At 46.9% G+C, this 14,805-nt stretch overlaps 1 protein-coding gene across 5 annotated transcripts in view; it reads left to right on the forward strand.

Moving 5' to 3' along the window:
* Asap2 (ArfGAP with SH3 domain, ankyrin repeat and PH domain 2) overlaps positions 1 to 14,805 on the forward strand; it is a 157,380-nt gene that overhangs the window by 70,590 nt on the left and 71,985 nt on the right. For all 5 annotated transcript variants that reach the window (XM_029484885.1, XM_029484887.1, XM_021178724.2 and 2 more), the window contains exon 3: positions 4,867 to 5,012. In XM_029484885.1, the coding sequence (XP_029340745.1) occupies positions 4,867 to 5,012 (146 nt within the window). The remainder of the gene's footprint in view (positions 1 to 4,866; positions 5,013 to 14,805) is intronic.

The raw sequence follows: 14,805 nt of genomic DNA on the forward strand, positions 1-14,805 counted from the left end.
ACCTTTGGAATATCTTCATGTAACATGTGGTGAGCATTTGAATATTAATCATGTCATCTAGGGAGTGTGTCACAGTGCTGCTGTCGTGGAGAATGAATGTCTCCTCGATTGTTCCCTTCACTAGCTGTCCAGGTGGCTCAAATGTGCCACCTCGGTGGATGCTTCTCCATCAGAGTTCACGTGTCTGTGGTCTTGTGTGGAGCAGCCCTAGGGGTGACACAGAAGTTGGGGCCACGCTGGTGCAGGATCTGCCCACCTGGTTCTCTTCATCGATGATGGCATTTCGAGCTGTTGGCTTGACTGGAAGGGTGTGGCCTTTGTTTTATCTTAGAGCAGAAGGGAGGGTTGCAAGTAGAGCAGATATACCAGCAGTTCCTGGTGTGGAGGAAGAACACTGGGCTGAGAGTCAGGAAGCCTGGGGTCTGCTCTGGCTCTGCAGACTTGCTGTATAACTTGATGCAATTGCTGTCTTCCCTTGCCTGGCTTGCTGTCTGTAAAGAGAGGGCTAGGACAGGTCCTCTATCAGCACCCTTAGAACAGGACAGGGATATGGTTGGACAGGAGACATGTCCTGACCGGTTTTGGTTTCAGAGTTGAGAGCTGGAAGCAGGCAGGAACTTTGAAAGAGATGTTAACAGCCATCGAATACATAGGACTCTCCAGGGCTCACAGAGCTTCACGCCTTCTTGTTTCCCGTTGGTGATTCATATCCACCCTTGGAACCATTGTCCAAATGTTTCCTTGGTGCCTGGCATAGAACAGTGATCAGCAAGGACACTGATATCTCTCTCCCTAGGCATTTATACCTGCTCCTAGGAACATACTTGTCCTTGGTGTCACTCTGAGGTCCTGCCATACTCCAGCTGCTGGGCTGAAAGTAATGAATGGAATATCTGAATTGGAGACAGAGGTAGTTAAGACCATGTTGGTCATTGGAGGTTACCTGGCTGTGACGAGCCCCCCTGCCATGTTTTATTGCTCTGTGCCGGTGGCTTGTACCCTTAGTGTTCTGTGCCACTTTGACTCGACAGCTTTATGTGTACGTGTCTCATTAAAGAGGAGCAAGGGGGCTGGGGAGTACTCTTCCGAAGGTCCTGAGTTCAAAATCCTGGCAACCACATGGTGGCACACAACCATCCGTAATGAGATCTGATGCCCTCTTCTGGTTTGTGTCTGAAGACAGCTACAGTGTACTTACATATAATAATAAATCCATCTTTGGACCAGAGCACACAGGGCCAGAGCAAGCGGGGCCAGAGCGAGCAGAGGTCCTGAGTTCAATTCCCAGCAACCACATGATGGCTTACAACCATCTGTACAGCTACAGTGTAGCCATATACATTAAATAAATAAATAAATAAATAAATAAATAAATAAATAAATCTTTTTTAAAATTAAAGAGGAGCAAATAAAATAATAAAATAAAAAGGTATTTTGCCTTTTTAGATCCAATAATTTTTTTCTTAAATCACATTCTTTGGATCTCCTCCTTGATATACACTTTTAAAATGACAAAATCAGGTAAGCCAAAAAGCATAAGATAAAACTTAACCCTCGCCTCTAACCTTCTTGTCTGCTGCTGCTTAGAGGATAGGTTCTTAGGTGAGTGCACCCTAGTTCATCCATCTCTTGAATAGATTGGATCTCGTGCCTGAGGTGTAGGGGACAGAAACATGTGCAGAGGGAACTCCAAAGAGATGGGGTCTCATCCTAGGGTGGGTCCTGCCGCTCAGATTCCCATCTCCCCGAGGCTCCCAGAGGAGATATTCTTGTCTTGGGATCCCACAAACTGGAGCAGAAGATGTGATAGAGCGAGTGTCCGTAAAACAGCTTTCAGTTCTGTAAATAAAAGCTGATAGATGTGTTTTGGGATCTTTCCAGAAACTTTATTCCCAGGCTATTTATTTTAGGTTCCTATTTTAAGGTTTGTTTTTTTGGCAAAAGAAGGATAAAGGCTCTCAGATTGCTCTCAGGTCTTGGTAGGAAAATTTCCAACTTGGGGCTGATCTGGAGCAATCAGTTACCCTGCTTCTAGGTGAACTGGCTGTTCTCACAGTGGGCACTATCCTGGGCACCCTAGGAAGACACAAAGATGAAGAGCATACAGGCTAGAGTGAGGTGCTTCGACTCATTTGAACCTTGAAGGAAGTTCCCTTACACACACACACACACACACACACACACACACTCACATTGCACATGGCCAGCACCAGCTACATGCTGTGGCCATCAGCTCTGGGCTAAAACCTCATTGGGTCTTGCCTATGTTTTAACTTGGAAATAGTTTTTTGTTTGTTTGTTTGTCTTTAATAGTGTTTGGTGCAGAAGGCCTATTCTTCACAGTTCACCACATATGTTAGACGTATACATAGAAATGGGGATTAGTGATCTAACTGTGAAATGGAATTTAAGAATCTAAAATATGAGTACTTTCGGTTTTAGCAAGGCAAACTAGTTTTGATTTTTAAAGTGTAATTTACTATTGTATGTGAGCACATGCATGCCACAGCACACATACATAGATCAGAGGATGGCTTTTTGGAATCTGTTTTATCTTTCCCCCTTTACATGGGATCTGGGAATTGAACCCTGTCTGCCCAGTTTGCATAGAAGGTACTTTTCCCCACTGAGCTGTCTTGCTGGCCCAAGGTAAGCTATTTTTAGATATGAAATGCCAGTGTGTCAGAGAAGGGAGGGGCAGACTGGGGAATCAGACACATTCGGGGCTGAAGCCCAGCAGTACCACTCTGCGGCTTTGTTGCCTGGGACTCCATATAGACGTCTGGTGTCATAGTTACTGCTGTTTGTGGTGTTGGTTGTGTGCACTGTGTGTGTCCTTACCCTATACTGACTATTACTATATTCTGACATCAGAGGCCAGCAGGCCTCTGTCACTGACAGAACTGATAGAGTAGGTTAGTGAGGATTACTCTTACCTGCCAGCCACACAAACGCCCCTGGCAGCCATAGAAATGGAGCCCAGATCTTCTGAGGGCTTCTCTTGTGATGCCGACATGCGCATCCATGTGTGTACGTGTGTGTGTGTGTGTGTGTGTGTGTGTGTGTGTGAGTGCATGTGTATTCATCTAGAATTCCTGAGCCTCTTTCTGGAAACTTCCCACCCCAGGGCTGCCAAATGATCCTCAGGGCTTTGTTCATGCTAAATAAGCACTGCCACCGAGGACATCCCAGCCCTGGAATGCTTCTCAAAATAAAAAGACTGAGGCATCGAAATTTAATTTTCTCCGCTGTTTGCTAAATCCACATTAGCATCCCCACAAATACCAGGTGCCAATTGAGGTCAAGGACATGGCGCCTCCCTGGCAGTGGGTAAACAGGCCATTCATAGGTCATAGGATTGGCTCAGGGTTTAGGACTGACCTTAAAAGGCTTAGTCCCATTGTTACCAGGCATTGGAGCTAATGAGCAATGGTTCTGTTCCTGAGGAAGGCGACTGCAGAGGAGCCTTCAGGATCATTCCTTGATGAGACAGCCATAGCCTGTGGACATCTCTGCCTGCAAGGTCTACACTCATTGCGCCATGCACTTGCCTGCCCTGCCTTGCCTGGAAACTGGTTGTGTTTAGTTTCTAATTGAGACAAAAGTCTAGGAAGCAAGACCCATGGGAGTGGTAGTTCTATTACAGACTGGCTGGTTTCATTTGAAATGCCTGTCCTAGCACAGAGGGAATTTGATTCCATCATGTTAACTTACTGGAATTGCTGTGCTCCTTACCCTCACTTTGAATCAGAGATCCGAGTGGGGAGTCTGGCTTTTTCAGTTGGTAAACACCTGTGTTTGACTTTATTGATCTTTTTATTTGTTTGGATATCTTCCCATGTAGTCCAGACTTGCTATGTAACCAAGGATGACCTTGAACTGATTGTCCTGCCCATACCTCCTAAGTGATGGGATTGCAGGCATGTGCCATCGTGCCTGGTTTGTGTGATGTTGGAGATCTGACCCAGGACCTGGAGTATGCTACCAAGCCACATTTCCTTCTGTGTATAATCTTGATGTTCTGGACTGGTAGAGCCTCTGAGCTTAGAGACCCTAGGTTTCTTCCTCTTTAGTGTATTATCTTGAGTCTGATGGTAAGATAAATGTCAGAGTTTGCTCTTTCTGTGGCCATATGTTCATGATGTGGTCGGGGACAGCCTGGTCCCTCACCTAAGAACTTTCAGTGGATGAGAACAGACTTACTTGACAGTTTCAGTGTGGCATGTCAATGGAAGGAGGGGGGAGGTGGAGACCCAAGCACCCAGGAATTAGGACAAGTCTTTAGAGTTTCAGGGAACAGATAAGTGGATCGAGAAGAGTAGGAGCTGGGGTGGGAGGTTCTGGGCAGAAGAGATCCAGAGCACAGATGATGAGGACCAAACTGGCTCTTGTTGCCCAGCCAAGGCTTCAGAGAGCACCATAGTCCCTGTGTAAGGAGGTGACAGTGGCGTGGATCTCTGACTGGATGTCCTATGCTTTAGAGTTGGCATCTTTTGCTACATTTCTAAGAGAGAGCTGGGACCCTGTCTTAGACCAATGGCTAGTGTGGTGGTCGGGCTGAGGAGGAGTCTGGGAAACCTTGGGGTAATGGGATATCTCCGAGAGTTTCTGTTGTCCTGTAGGGAGCCTGATAGGTTACTTTTATATCACTAGCTGCTTCTTTGGGCACAATGGTTTCATTTTGGAATAGTAATTGTATTTCTACTCCTGCAACCTGACTGTTCCTCACTGTTTATTCTGAGGGTGTTCTCCATGTTTCATTCCGGGCATTGTGTGTAGTCTTATTTGCAACAGAGAAAGACCTAGAGTGGTCCAGGACCGACTGCTTGGTAGGTACATTAACAGTCCCTCCGCTTGCTCTTGCAGCACACGTGGAGAACGAGGAACAGTACACCCAGGCTCTGGAGAAGTTCGGTGGCAACTGTGTATGCAGAGATGACCCAGACTTAGGAAGCGCGTTTCTGAAGTTCTCTGTGTTCACCAAGGAGTTGACGGCACTCTTCAAAAACCTGGTCAGTGCCCACTGTGTGTGCAGCTACACTGTGTGCAATGCCTGCCATGCTGCTGCTGCTGGAAAGACAGCCCATCAGCTGGTCAGGGTGGCTTGTTCTCTGGCTCCTGTGGAACCTAAAATAATTACACTTAGTATATATTCACAGTGGGTAAATTTGAAACAAAGTTTACAGTTGTAATTTTTCCCCTTAATACGATCTAAATTTAACTTGGCATTTTAAACTGTAAGGTGCAGGATAGAATGGGTGCAGAATTAAGGATCCCTGACTTTAGTTCCTAGTAGCTTTAAAACTGTAGACTAGTGTGTTGTAGTGATGTCTAGCACTTTTCTGTTGCTGTGAAGAGACTCCATGATCAAAGCAACTCATAAAAGAAAGAGTTCATTGTGGGCTGGCTCACAGTTGCAGAGGTTTAGAGTTCATGACCTCATGACCATCATGGTGAGAAACAGGAGAGCAGGCAGGCAGGCATGATGCTGGAGCAATGGGAGAGAGAGAGAGAGAGAGAGAGAGAGAGAGAGAGAGAGAGAGCGAGCGAGCGAGCGCGAGAGAGCGCTAATTAGAATGGTATATGCTTTTGAAACTTCAGAGCCCACTCCAACTGGGACCACGCATTCAAATATGAGTCTATGGGGGCCATTCTCACTCAAACTATTATATGACAGCAGGTATCCAGATTGATAATATCTAGTGAATATAATTCAGACTTATGAAGCAAGTTAACATATATACAAAAAAACCTATACACAGATGTCACCATGGCTGTTTAAAGATCTTCAGGACTGAATGAAAAACTTTGTGGGCGGATAGAAATGGAGTGGATTACTTGGTAGCACAGGAGTGGGGGGTGGGGATGGGGGCCTAGGCGTGTGTGTGTGTGTGTGTGTGTGTGTATCAGACATTTTTTTTTTTGTGCCGGGCAGTTCCATGCCTTTCCCTGCGGTGGGCATGGGATTCTGAAGACACAGGCAGTCGAGAGGGCTGTTTTTGACCCTGCCCCAGTGGGCGGTTGTTTCCTCACATGGAATGGGCCCTGGAGAGCTCCCTAGCATCTCCTTCCTGTTTTTCTGCCCCAGTTTCTCCTAAAGGCTACAGAAGGCCAGGTCAGGACTCAGTCATGCTCTCTGAGGAGGTCACAGGCAACAAAGTGTTTTCATTTTTCCTCTCAGCTCATGACAAGTGAAGAAACTGCTTGTCTTGGGGGTGATGGTGGTTGGTCTGTGGGGCTGTGTCTGTGGGTGGGGAACAGGGAATGTCTTGTATTAGTTCATTACAGGGAGGGCAGAGAGCAGGATCATTTAAGGCTGTTCCTCTCTCTACTCGTCTTCACTTGAAAATACTTCCTTACAAACAAAGAGTTGTCATTATCCTTAGTTTTTGTTTGTTTGTTTGCTTGTTTACTGGTTTGTTTTAACTTGAATGAATTTGAGACACCCTGGCATTCTGATAAAGTCTGGTGACTCTCTGTCCCTGTCCCAAACAGTGGCAGGCCGAATGCTGTTTCTTGGTTCCTACTTCTTTCATGATTGTGGCAGACATTCATGCATAGTGGGTGGTTCAAAAAGAAGGGAAAGGGTCTTTGCATGACCCAGGGTAAAGCTCTCTAGATGTTGACGTGGTGGGATTCCCTAGGGAAAAGTCACTGTGCTCCCCGAACTCTGAGCCCCTCAGTGCAGAGTGGTCGGTCAGCTTTAATGTCTCACTTGTAAGTACCAATAATCGTCCTTGAGAACAAGAGACTAAAGTAGCTGGAAAAGAGCAGGAGGCAAAGAGAGTGATCCAGAGGGCAGAGGAGAGCGGTACAGCAGCTGTGTGTTTAGTGTAACCCCAGAGAAACCTGAGGAGACCTGCACATGTATGGGGAAGGTGGGCGTTGCTGGTTATTGGAGGAGCTGGGGGTGTGGAAGACCATTAGTGTATGAAAATATAAAATTAAAAAATCTGGTGGCAGCTAGTCAGTGGTGGTGCTTGCCTTTAATCTCAGTCCTTGGGAGCTGGAGCAGGTAGATCTTGTGAGTTTGAGGACAGCCAAGGCTCAGAAGAGAATTTCTGTCTCAAGGAAACAAAAACAAAACAAAATATAAAATTCTTGGTGCTGAGGCGATGGCTTAATTGGGGCTAGGCTCAGGTGGGGATGTTGGACAGAGATAAGAAGGCGCTTGCACTCTCTGAATCTCTCTGGACTTTCTCAGCTAGACTAAAACCAGCCAGATGCCTTCCCACTCCTTAACTCATATAATCCTTATACCAACCCCATGAGTTGAGTCAGGTTCACACCAGATGTCTAGATCATATAATGCAGGCCCTGATAGTGTACAGAGCTGAAATCTCTCTGTGGAGGTTCAGAGCGCTTTCTCGGTCACTCTGGAGGGTGTTCTGCTAATAAAGAAAGGGCACCTGCAGTTCCTCGTTCAGGCAGTTGCATTGCCAACTCAAAACAGCTCTTCTCCTCATCTTCTATTTTCTGTAAAAGCAGGAAGGGGACTCGAGCAGGGCAGGACCAAGGTGTTGTGTCTAGAACATTGCTTATATCGTGGCTTTGCCATTTGCAGTACTTGAAAAAAAAAAAATCACTGAGTCCAGTTGCTGTCAGACTCTGTGCAGAGTGGAAGTCTCAGAGGGTGAGGCACGGTGAGCATCCACTGTGTGGCAAGCTGGACCAGAACGATCCTCTACGTCCTTGGCTTCTGGTGGCTGCACTGCAGAAGAGTTTGTCCTACCAGTTGCGGAACATGGGGTGCATAAACTAAGTGATTCCTGGGGCCTTAGCTGGTGAGGGACGGAGCTGGGAATTAGCATGAGGCCTTACAGTCCAAACTCATGGTGCTTTCTACTGTTGACACCCAAGGAGGCTTCTTGGTGGCATTTGGAGGGACAGAACCTGAGAGAAAAAATAATGTAGGGTAAAGTAGTCAGAGATGGTGAGGGCTGGTTTCCCTGCTGGGACAGCAGCCTGCCTTACATGACTAGCACAGAGGAGAACTGAAGTTGAAGGGCTTGCAAAGTGCTGCCCATCACACAGGTGGTCTGTTGGAGTTGTTAGGACCTGTGAACTTATGCAACATGGCCCTGGTAGCTTGGAAACTTAAAGCAAGGTGGAATGGGGACTGTTGGTCTTTCTTCCCAGCAAAGATAAAAACAGAGAAAAATCTTCTTTGAGTCTAAGTCAGCACTCATCAAGCATGGTATGGATGCTGTCAACCATGGGGGCACAACCTATGTGCTGACTGGGAGAACTCACCTTTTCGGGGGGGCTTTATTTTCAGTCTTGTTTTTTTTTTAACCACACCTGTCCCATCTCATGTTTTCAGGGTCTTTTCTTTGATCTCCCACAGACACTTAAGAAGCAGTTCAGTATAGGTGAGATTCTCAGCTCCACCTCTTTCCAGAAAGAGTAATAATTACCACCTGCCTGTTTGGAGGCCCAGAAGGATGCTTCTGAAGCAGTTGGAACAGCTCCAGGGAAGACCGACTTAGTATGAAATGACATTTTCTTCCGAACGGCTGAGACTCACCCTTAAAAAACCCGAGCAGCCGAGCAGAATAAAGAGAGGAACCAGGCAGCTTCAGAAATCTACCATCGTGACATTAAAAGGGTCATAAAGACAGCCTGGGCTCTTAGATTCATCCTGGAGAGATTTTTCCAAGGACCACTTCTGTGACGAGAAGGAACTTTTAAATGACAAGCTTCAAACCAGGACAGACGTCTGCAAGGTCAGCTGCAGATAAATGTTCTTGTCTCTGACTGCAGAGAATTGGAAGTAGACAAGCCTTCCTAGTCCCAGAACCTGCACAAGTGAAGACCAGAGTCCAGCAGAACAGGGGCCAGGGAGGCGGGGCTGAGGGCGGAGTTACAGTGTGAGAGCCACTGTGGCCCAGAGCTGAGGAATTTCCATTCCTTCACACCAAAAGAGGAACCAGGAGCCCCACCAAGCATCTTCCTTATCATCACCACTGCTCTAAGCAGATGCCTAGAGTTAAAGACAGCATAGCATCGAGTGAAGCCAGTTAACAGGCTCTGCTCGGATGAGCAGCAAGTAGCATTAGCTGATCCACCTCACCAGAAGAGAGGCTCCCTCCCACAGAGGCATTCCACAGTACCCACCTTTGCCTCATAAATACTGGGATTCAAGGTGTGCACCACCATGGCAAAGTCTGAGAAAATGGGAACTAGTTGTAGGAGGGGTAGGCTACCTGGGCCCCCTGGCAAAGGGAGGAGAGTTGAGACAAATCCCGGGAGCAGGCTCTCACTGTGCACATGTTGGTGCTGTGTGTGCCAGGGGGCTCCATGGTGCCTATCCTTTATCAGCACCTACTGTGTGCTTTTTGGGTCACTAGCAGTTCCCGGAGTCCTAGCAGCCTTGCAAGCTGTCCCTGTCTTATTCTGGTGTGAAAGCTGCCAGTGCAGTTTTGGTAGCTGGCTTCACTTTGGTCTTTTAGTTTATGTTAAATACTCAAGATCATCATGGGCTTCCTCTCTTCTTTTTAATTAAATAAACTTATTAAGATGACTCTTCTGCCAGAGAGACAGGAAAAAGGGCACCTGCCCACTAGGCTCCCCTGTAGCACCCCCAACCTTTTGTGCACATGTGCGTGTGTGTTCATGTGTACCCATGTGTATGTGTGTTAGAAAGACTGTACCAATATCCATTGTCCAGTGACAGTGTTCTATACCAAGAACAAAAGTGGGCCAGATGGTTTTGGTTAGTGATGTGTATATGATGGCCACCTTGCATGCAAGGGTATGGATCATAAGGAAGCATGGAGGAGACGGCTTCAGCCTGGCTCCCTCCACGTCAGATGGGAGTCCTTTTACATAGGAAGGGCAGGGATGCTTTGAACTGCTCTCATCGTGAACCCATTAAAACAAACAGACAGACAAACAAAAAACCCTCTGACTTCACAGTTCTTGGCCTGGCCCTACCCATTCCTAGTTGTGTAATCCTGGGGACAAGGCAAATATCCTAACCCCCTGTTTCCGTACCTCACCAACGGAGAGAGTAAGGCGTACCTTGCAAGATGGGTGTTACTGTTAAGTGAGATGAAATGCCCTGTGCTATTTGGTGGTATATTCCAGCCATTTCTTCTCCAAAAATTTTCTGCTTGGATGCCCATTCTTCCAGACAAGCAGCTTTGAGAAGGAACACAGAGAACTATCCTTTGAGCCCAGCAGGCGCACTTTTGCCCAGGGCCTTTGTGTTAGCCGTTCCCTCTGCCAAGAGCGTTCTTCTACCAGACTCTCCTGGTTCTCCACCCTGCATACTTCAAACTCTGCTCAAATATTACTTTGTAAGAAGGGCATCCTGAAGAGTCCCTGCCCTGAACACGATCACAGCATTGTTGTGTGTTGCACTGAGAGTCACACATCATCACTTATGATATTGATAATCACTCCTGTACTGGAAGCAGCTTGAGAGTCTGTCAACAGCAGGATGAACCAATTGTGGTGTTTCCCTACCCTGGGGTAGACCTTAGCATTAAGGAGGAAGGGGCCATAGGCAGATAAATCAATGTGAATGAATCCCAAGGAAATGATGCTCAAGGAGCCAGATGGCAAGGAGTGCATTCTAAGAAATGTTGGAATATGGAAGCTTTCCTTTGGTGTCAGGGGCAGGGGAAGAGTTGCCTGGAGACCAGGAGTGAACACTTAGCAGCTTTGGAAGTTGATTGGACTTGTGCATTGGATATTGGCATGGTTTCGTGGATGTTATAACCTTCACTTCATTTCCTAACACGTTTTTAAATGTGTGTGGTTTGTGGTATGAGTTACACCCAGTAGGCCTGGATAATAAATTTTATTCCATTGCTAAAAGCATTGGCATCCGGAAGAGCCTCTGCACTGAGAGAGATGGCTAGGCCACGAGCCACAGGAACTTACTCCCTACCTCAGGCTCAGTTGTGTCAATGAGGAGAGGCACAGTTGTCATCCATTCTGTAAGGACAGTATGTCATGCCATCCCCTAGCACCACATCACACATGCGTTTTAGATCCTGGGTCCAGAGAGATAGGTGGTGTGGCATGAGACAGGGAGAGACTGGTGTGGCCAAGTGTGAGGTGGGCAGGGATAGAGCTAAGGAGTTCTAAGGCCAAAAATAAAAATAGTTAGGATGAGTGTTTTGGTGTGGGTTTTATTACTGTGAAGAGACATCACAGCCAAGGCAACTTTTATAAAGGACAATATTTAATTGGAACTGGTTTACTGGTTCAGTCCATTATCATCATGGCAGGAAGCATGGCAGCATCCAGGCAGTCATGGCACTGGAGGAGCTGAGAGTTCTACATCTTGATCCAAAGGCAGCCAGGAAAAGACTGACTTCCAGACAGCTAGGAGGAGAATCTTAAAGCCCATGCTGACAGTGACACTCTTCCCCAACAAGGCCACACCTCCTAAAAGTGCCACTCCCTGAGCCAAGCATATTCAAACCACCACACTGGGCAGCTTGTAAAGATGGTGTAGGCAGATGCAGTGCCACACCCTTCTAGTTACTATCTGGTGTTACCACGATGGATGCTCTCGACCTCTCTCCACTGCCCTCCTGCCTTGCTGGTCCAGCTTCTTCATTTGTACTTACAAGATAGATTATAGACTTTTGCCTCCAGTTGACTCATCTTGTCCAAATCAACTCAGGAAAGACTGGAAGACGAAGGAAAAAGGAGGGCTGTTATTTTAGAAGATTGTATATTAGCTCACAATAGTTATAGCCTTGATTAAGTGGTTATTGTATTCACGAGTGCTTGCTATTTCAAAGGCATTTTACAATATAGTTTACAGCAGAGAAAGATGTTCTCAGTCATTGCCTGAGGTTAAGTTAATCCTTGCCTCAGTGTTTGGGCCAAGGTATTCATCTCTGCCCAGGAAAATCTTGGCAGTGGAGTATTTAACAGTTGCCTATGTTAGGTCAGGGTTGATTGGGGCAACTTAAGAATAACAGAGAGAGGAGACAGGCCTGTACAGAAGCAGGCTGTGCCTTAAGGAGAATGAGAAAGGACAGCGAGCTCTTTTGGGGGTAGAGACAGTGTGCCCAAGGGGTTGTTGGGGACTTTGGGGTTGGAAGTTTCCATCTGCATATTTATTTATTCTCCTGCAGTCTGGAGGTTTGTCTGTTGGTCTTATCAGGGGACCCCTGGATCCTAATATCCCCAAGAAAGATGCTATCATTGTGTTAGCGTCCCTGTCCAGGAGTGTCTCAGCTGACCTGAGGGTTTTTGGGTTACGAGCGCATTAACTTGCATACGTGCAGCCGAGACTTCGGACTTGTTGCCTTCCTGCAGATACACATGGGGCAGCTCTCCAGTAAAGCCACCGGTGGAGGCACTGTTAAAGCTCAACACTTCCGTTTTGATTTTTATTTTTAAGGTTTATTTTAGTCCTGTGTGTACATGCGTGCATGTGCACATGTGTGTGGGTGCCTGAAGAGACCAGGGAGCGGCTCCTTCTGGAGGGAGCTGGAGATACACATGGGTAGCTGTGAGTTGTCTGCTGTGGGTGCTGGGCACGGAAATCGGGTCCTCTGCAAGAATAGATTGTGGTGTTCCTAACTGTCCCTCTAGCCCAGTCCTTCTTCCAGCAGACAACATAAGCAGCCTATTTAAGGCTTACTTTCCCTATCATAAGAACTACCTATATAAATGAGTCCGTGCTTTCTGGAACCTTCCTAAAGCCAAGCCTCTTGCCGCACCCCAGTTTTAAGGACCCCCACCCTCGCTTTTGCTCTGATAATTAATCTCATCTTCCTAATTCCAGTCAATACTTACCTGTTTTCTACCTCTATTATAACTCAGTTTTGATTAGAAAAACAATAGTTTGTCATTTCAGTCAACTTGACTAACCCCAAGAAGAAACTTTGTGACTAGGCCTGGTACTCATGCTTCACTCTCTAGTAGCTGACGTGGCCGTCCCCTCTGCTGTGGCCGCCCCCACCTGCTGCAGCACCTCAGCCCACCCTCTGTGCCCTTCCATTCACCCAGCCACACTTCTTTCTAGTCCTGTAGGAAGACAGAATTCTTTCCTGTGTTTTAAAGCTGGTTTCCCAGGTCATGAGCAACAAAAATTTCCATAGTTTCCAGATAAAAGTGACTTTGAGAAAACCCCCAAGGCTTCCCTCACCTCCTGTGCATGGTCTTCACTGTTTTAATTCTTAAATGTTTCTTCACAGCGACTGTGCCCCTGTCCCCAGTCTGTAGCCTGAGATACTCCTTTTTTCATTAATTTATTTATTCATTTTATGTCCTGATTACAGCCCCTCTCTTTCCTCTTCTCTGAGTCCCACCCTCACGTCCCTGCCCTTTGCCCCCTCCCCTTCTCCGGGGAAGTCCCCCTTGGGTACCATTCCACCCTGGGACATCAAGTGAAAGCAGGACTAAGCATCTCCTCTCCCCACTGAGGCCCAACCATCAATCTAGAAAAAGGGGATTCAACAGCAGGCAACAGAGTCTGAGACACCCCTTACACACACACACACACCCTCTCCAATTGTCAGGGGACTCACATGAAGACCAAGCTGCATATCTGTTCCAAATGTGTAAGGGGCCTAGGTCCAGCCCCTGCATCTTGCCTTAGACATTCTTAACTGAATGAGGATAAAAGCATACTAACAGAGAGTATGTGGATAGCTTCGGTTGTTAACACTTCTCTATATCCAAGAGACTTTGCCTACCTCTTCCTATTTTTACCTTGATAAATCTGTCAGCATCCATCTTCCTTCCTTCCTTCCTTCCTTCCTTCCTTCCTTCCTTCCTTCCTTCCTTCCTTCCTCCCTCCCTCCCTCCCTCCCTCCCTCCCTTCCTTCCATCCTTCCTTCCTATTTTTTTGGTTTGTTTGGTTTGGTTTGGTTTGGTTGTTGTTGTTTTTGAGACAGGGCCTTGAAGTTGCTATATACCCAGCATGACACTGAACTCTTGATCCTCCTGCCTCTACCTCCTGAGTGCTAGAATTACAAGTGTATGGAATTATGCCTGGTTTATGCAGTGTTGAGAACTGAATCCAGGGCTTTGTACATGCCAGGCAAGTGTTCTTCTAAAACAAAATAGGAGTTACACCCCCAGCCCTAGAGTTTATAATTCTCCCTTTGTGTCTATATTTTTATTCCCTTAGTCAATTGTTTGCAGAGAAGACTCAAAAAAAATTGATGGATGGATTGATGACTTTACACACATTTGCTGTATTGTAGTTGGCTATTTAAGGCGGGATCTTGCTGACTAGCCCAGACTGGCTTTGACCTTGGGATCCTCCTGTCTCAGCTTCTAGTGTGCTGGTGTTACAGGCATACGCACTACACCTACATTTGATTTAAAAGCAGCAGTGTAATTCAGTCTGTAACTGAAGCCTCATTCCCCTCTCTGATGTGTCCCACCAGTACTGTCTGCCCTGCCATTTACTACATGTAGAGCCTGTGGTGTGTGTGTGTGTGGCTGGACCGGCCTGGGGCTAAGAGGTCTCAGGCAGCTAAGATCAGGAGCTTTAGTGAGATAGCTCATTTTATTTGGGGGTCTGGGGGAGACAAAGGTTATTTAAACCTTTGGGTGTCAGGTGGGGGTTATTGGAGTGAATGTACAACATTGGTTGGGGCCAGGGTGCTAGAGATGCCTCTCTTGCATAAGAAGGGATTTCAGGTGCTGGCATCTTGACCTTGTACAGGGGAGAGGAAGTTTAACCTGTCTGCTGTGCTACTTGACCTCTTGGGGATGGGGGCAAAGGTCTTACTCCTGCTGATCTCAGAACGAGATTTCTAGGGTTTGGACATGCCTTGACCCTACTCTTGCTCCGGGCCCACACCCCCACACCCCCCCCCC

Source organism: Mus caroli, chromosome 12 (genome assembly GCF_900094665.2).
Source record: "Mus caroli chromosome 12, CAROLI_EIJ_v1.1, whole genome shotgun sequence".
Lineage (NCBI taxonomy): Eukaryota > Metazoa > Chordata > Mammalia > Rodentia > Muridae > Mus > Mus caroli.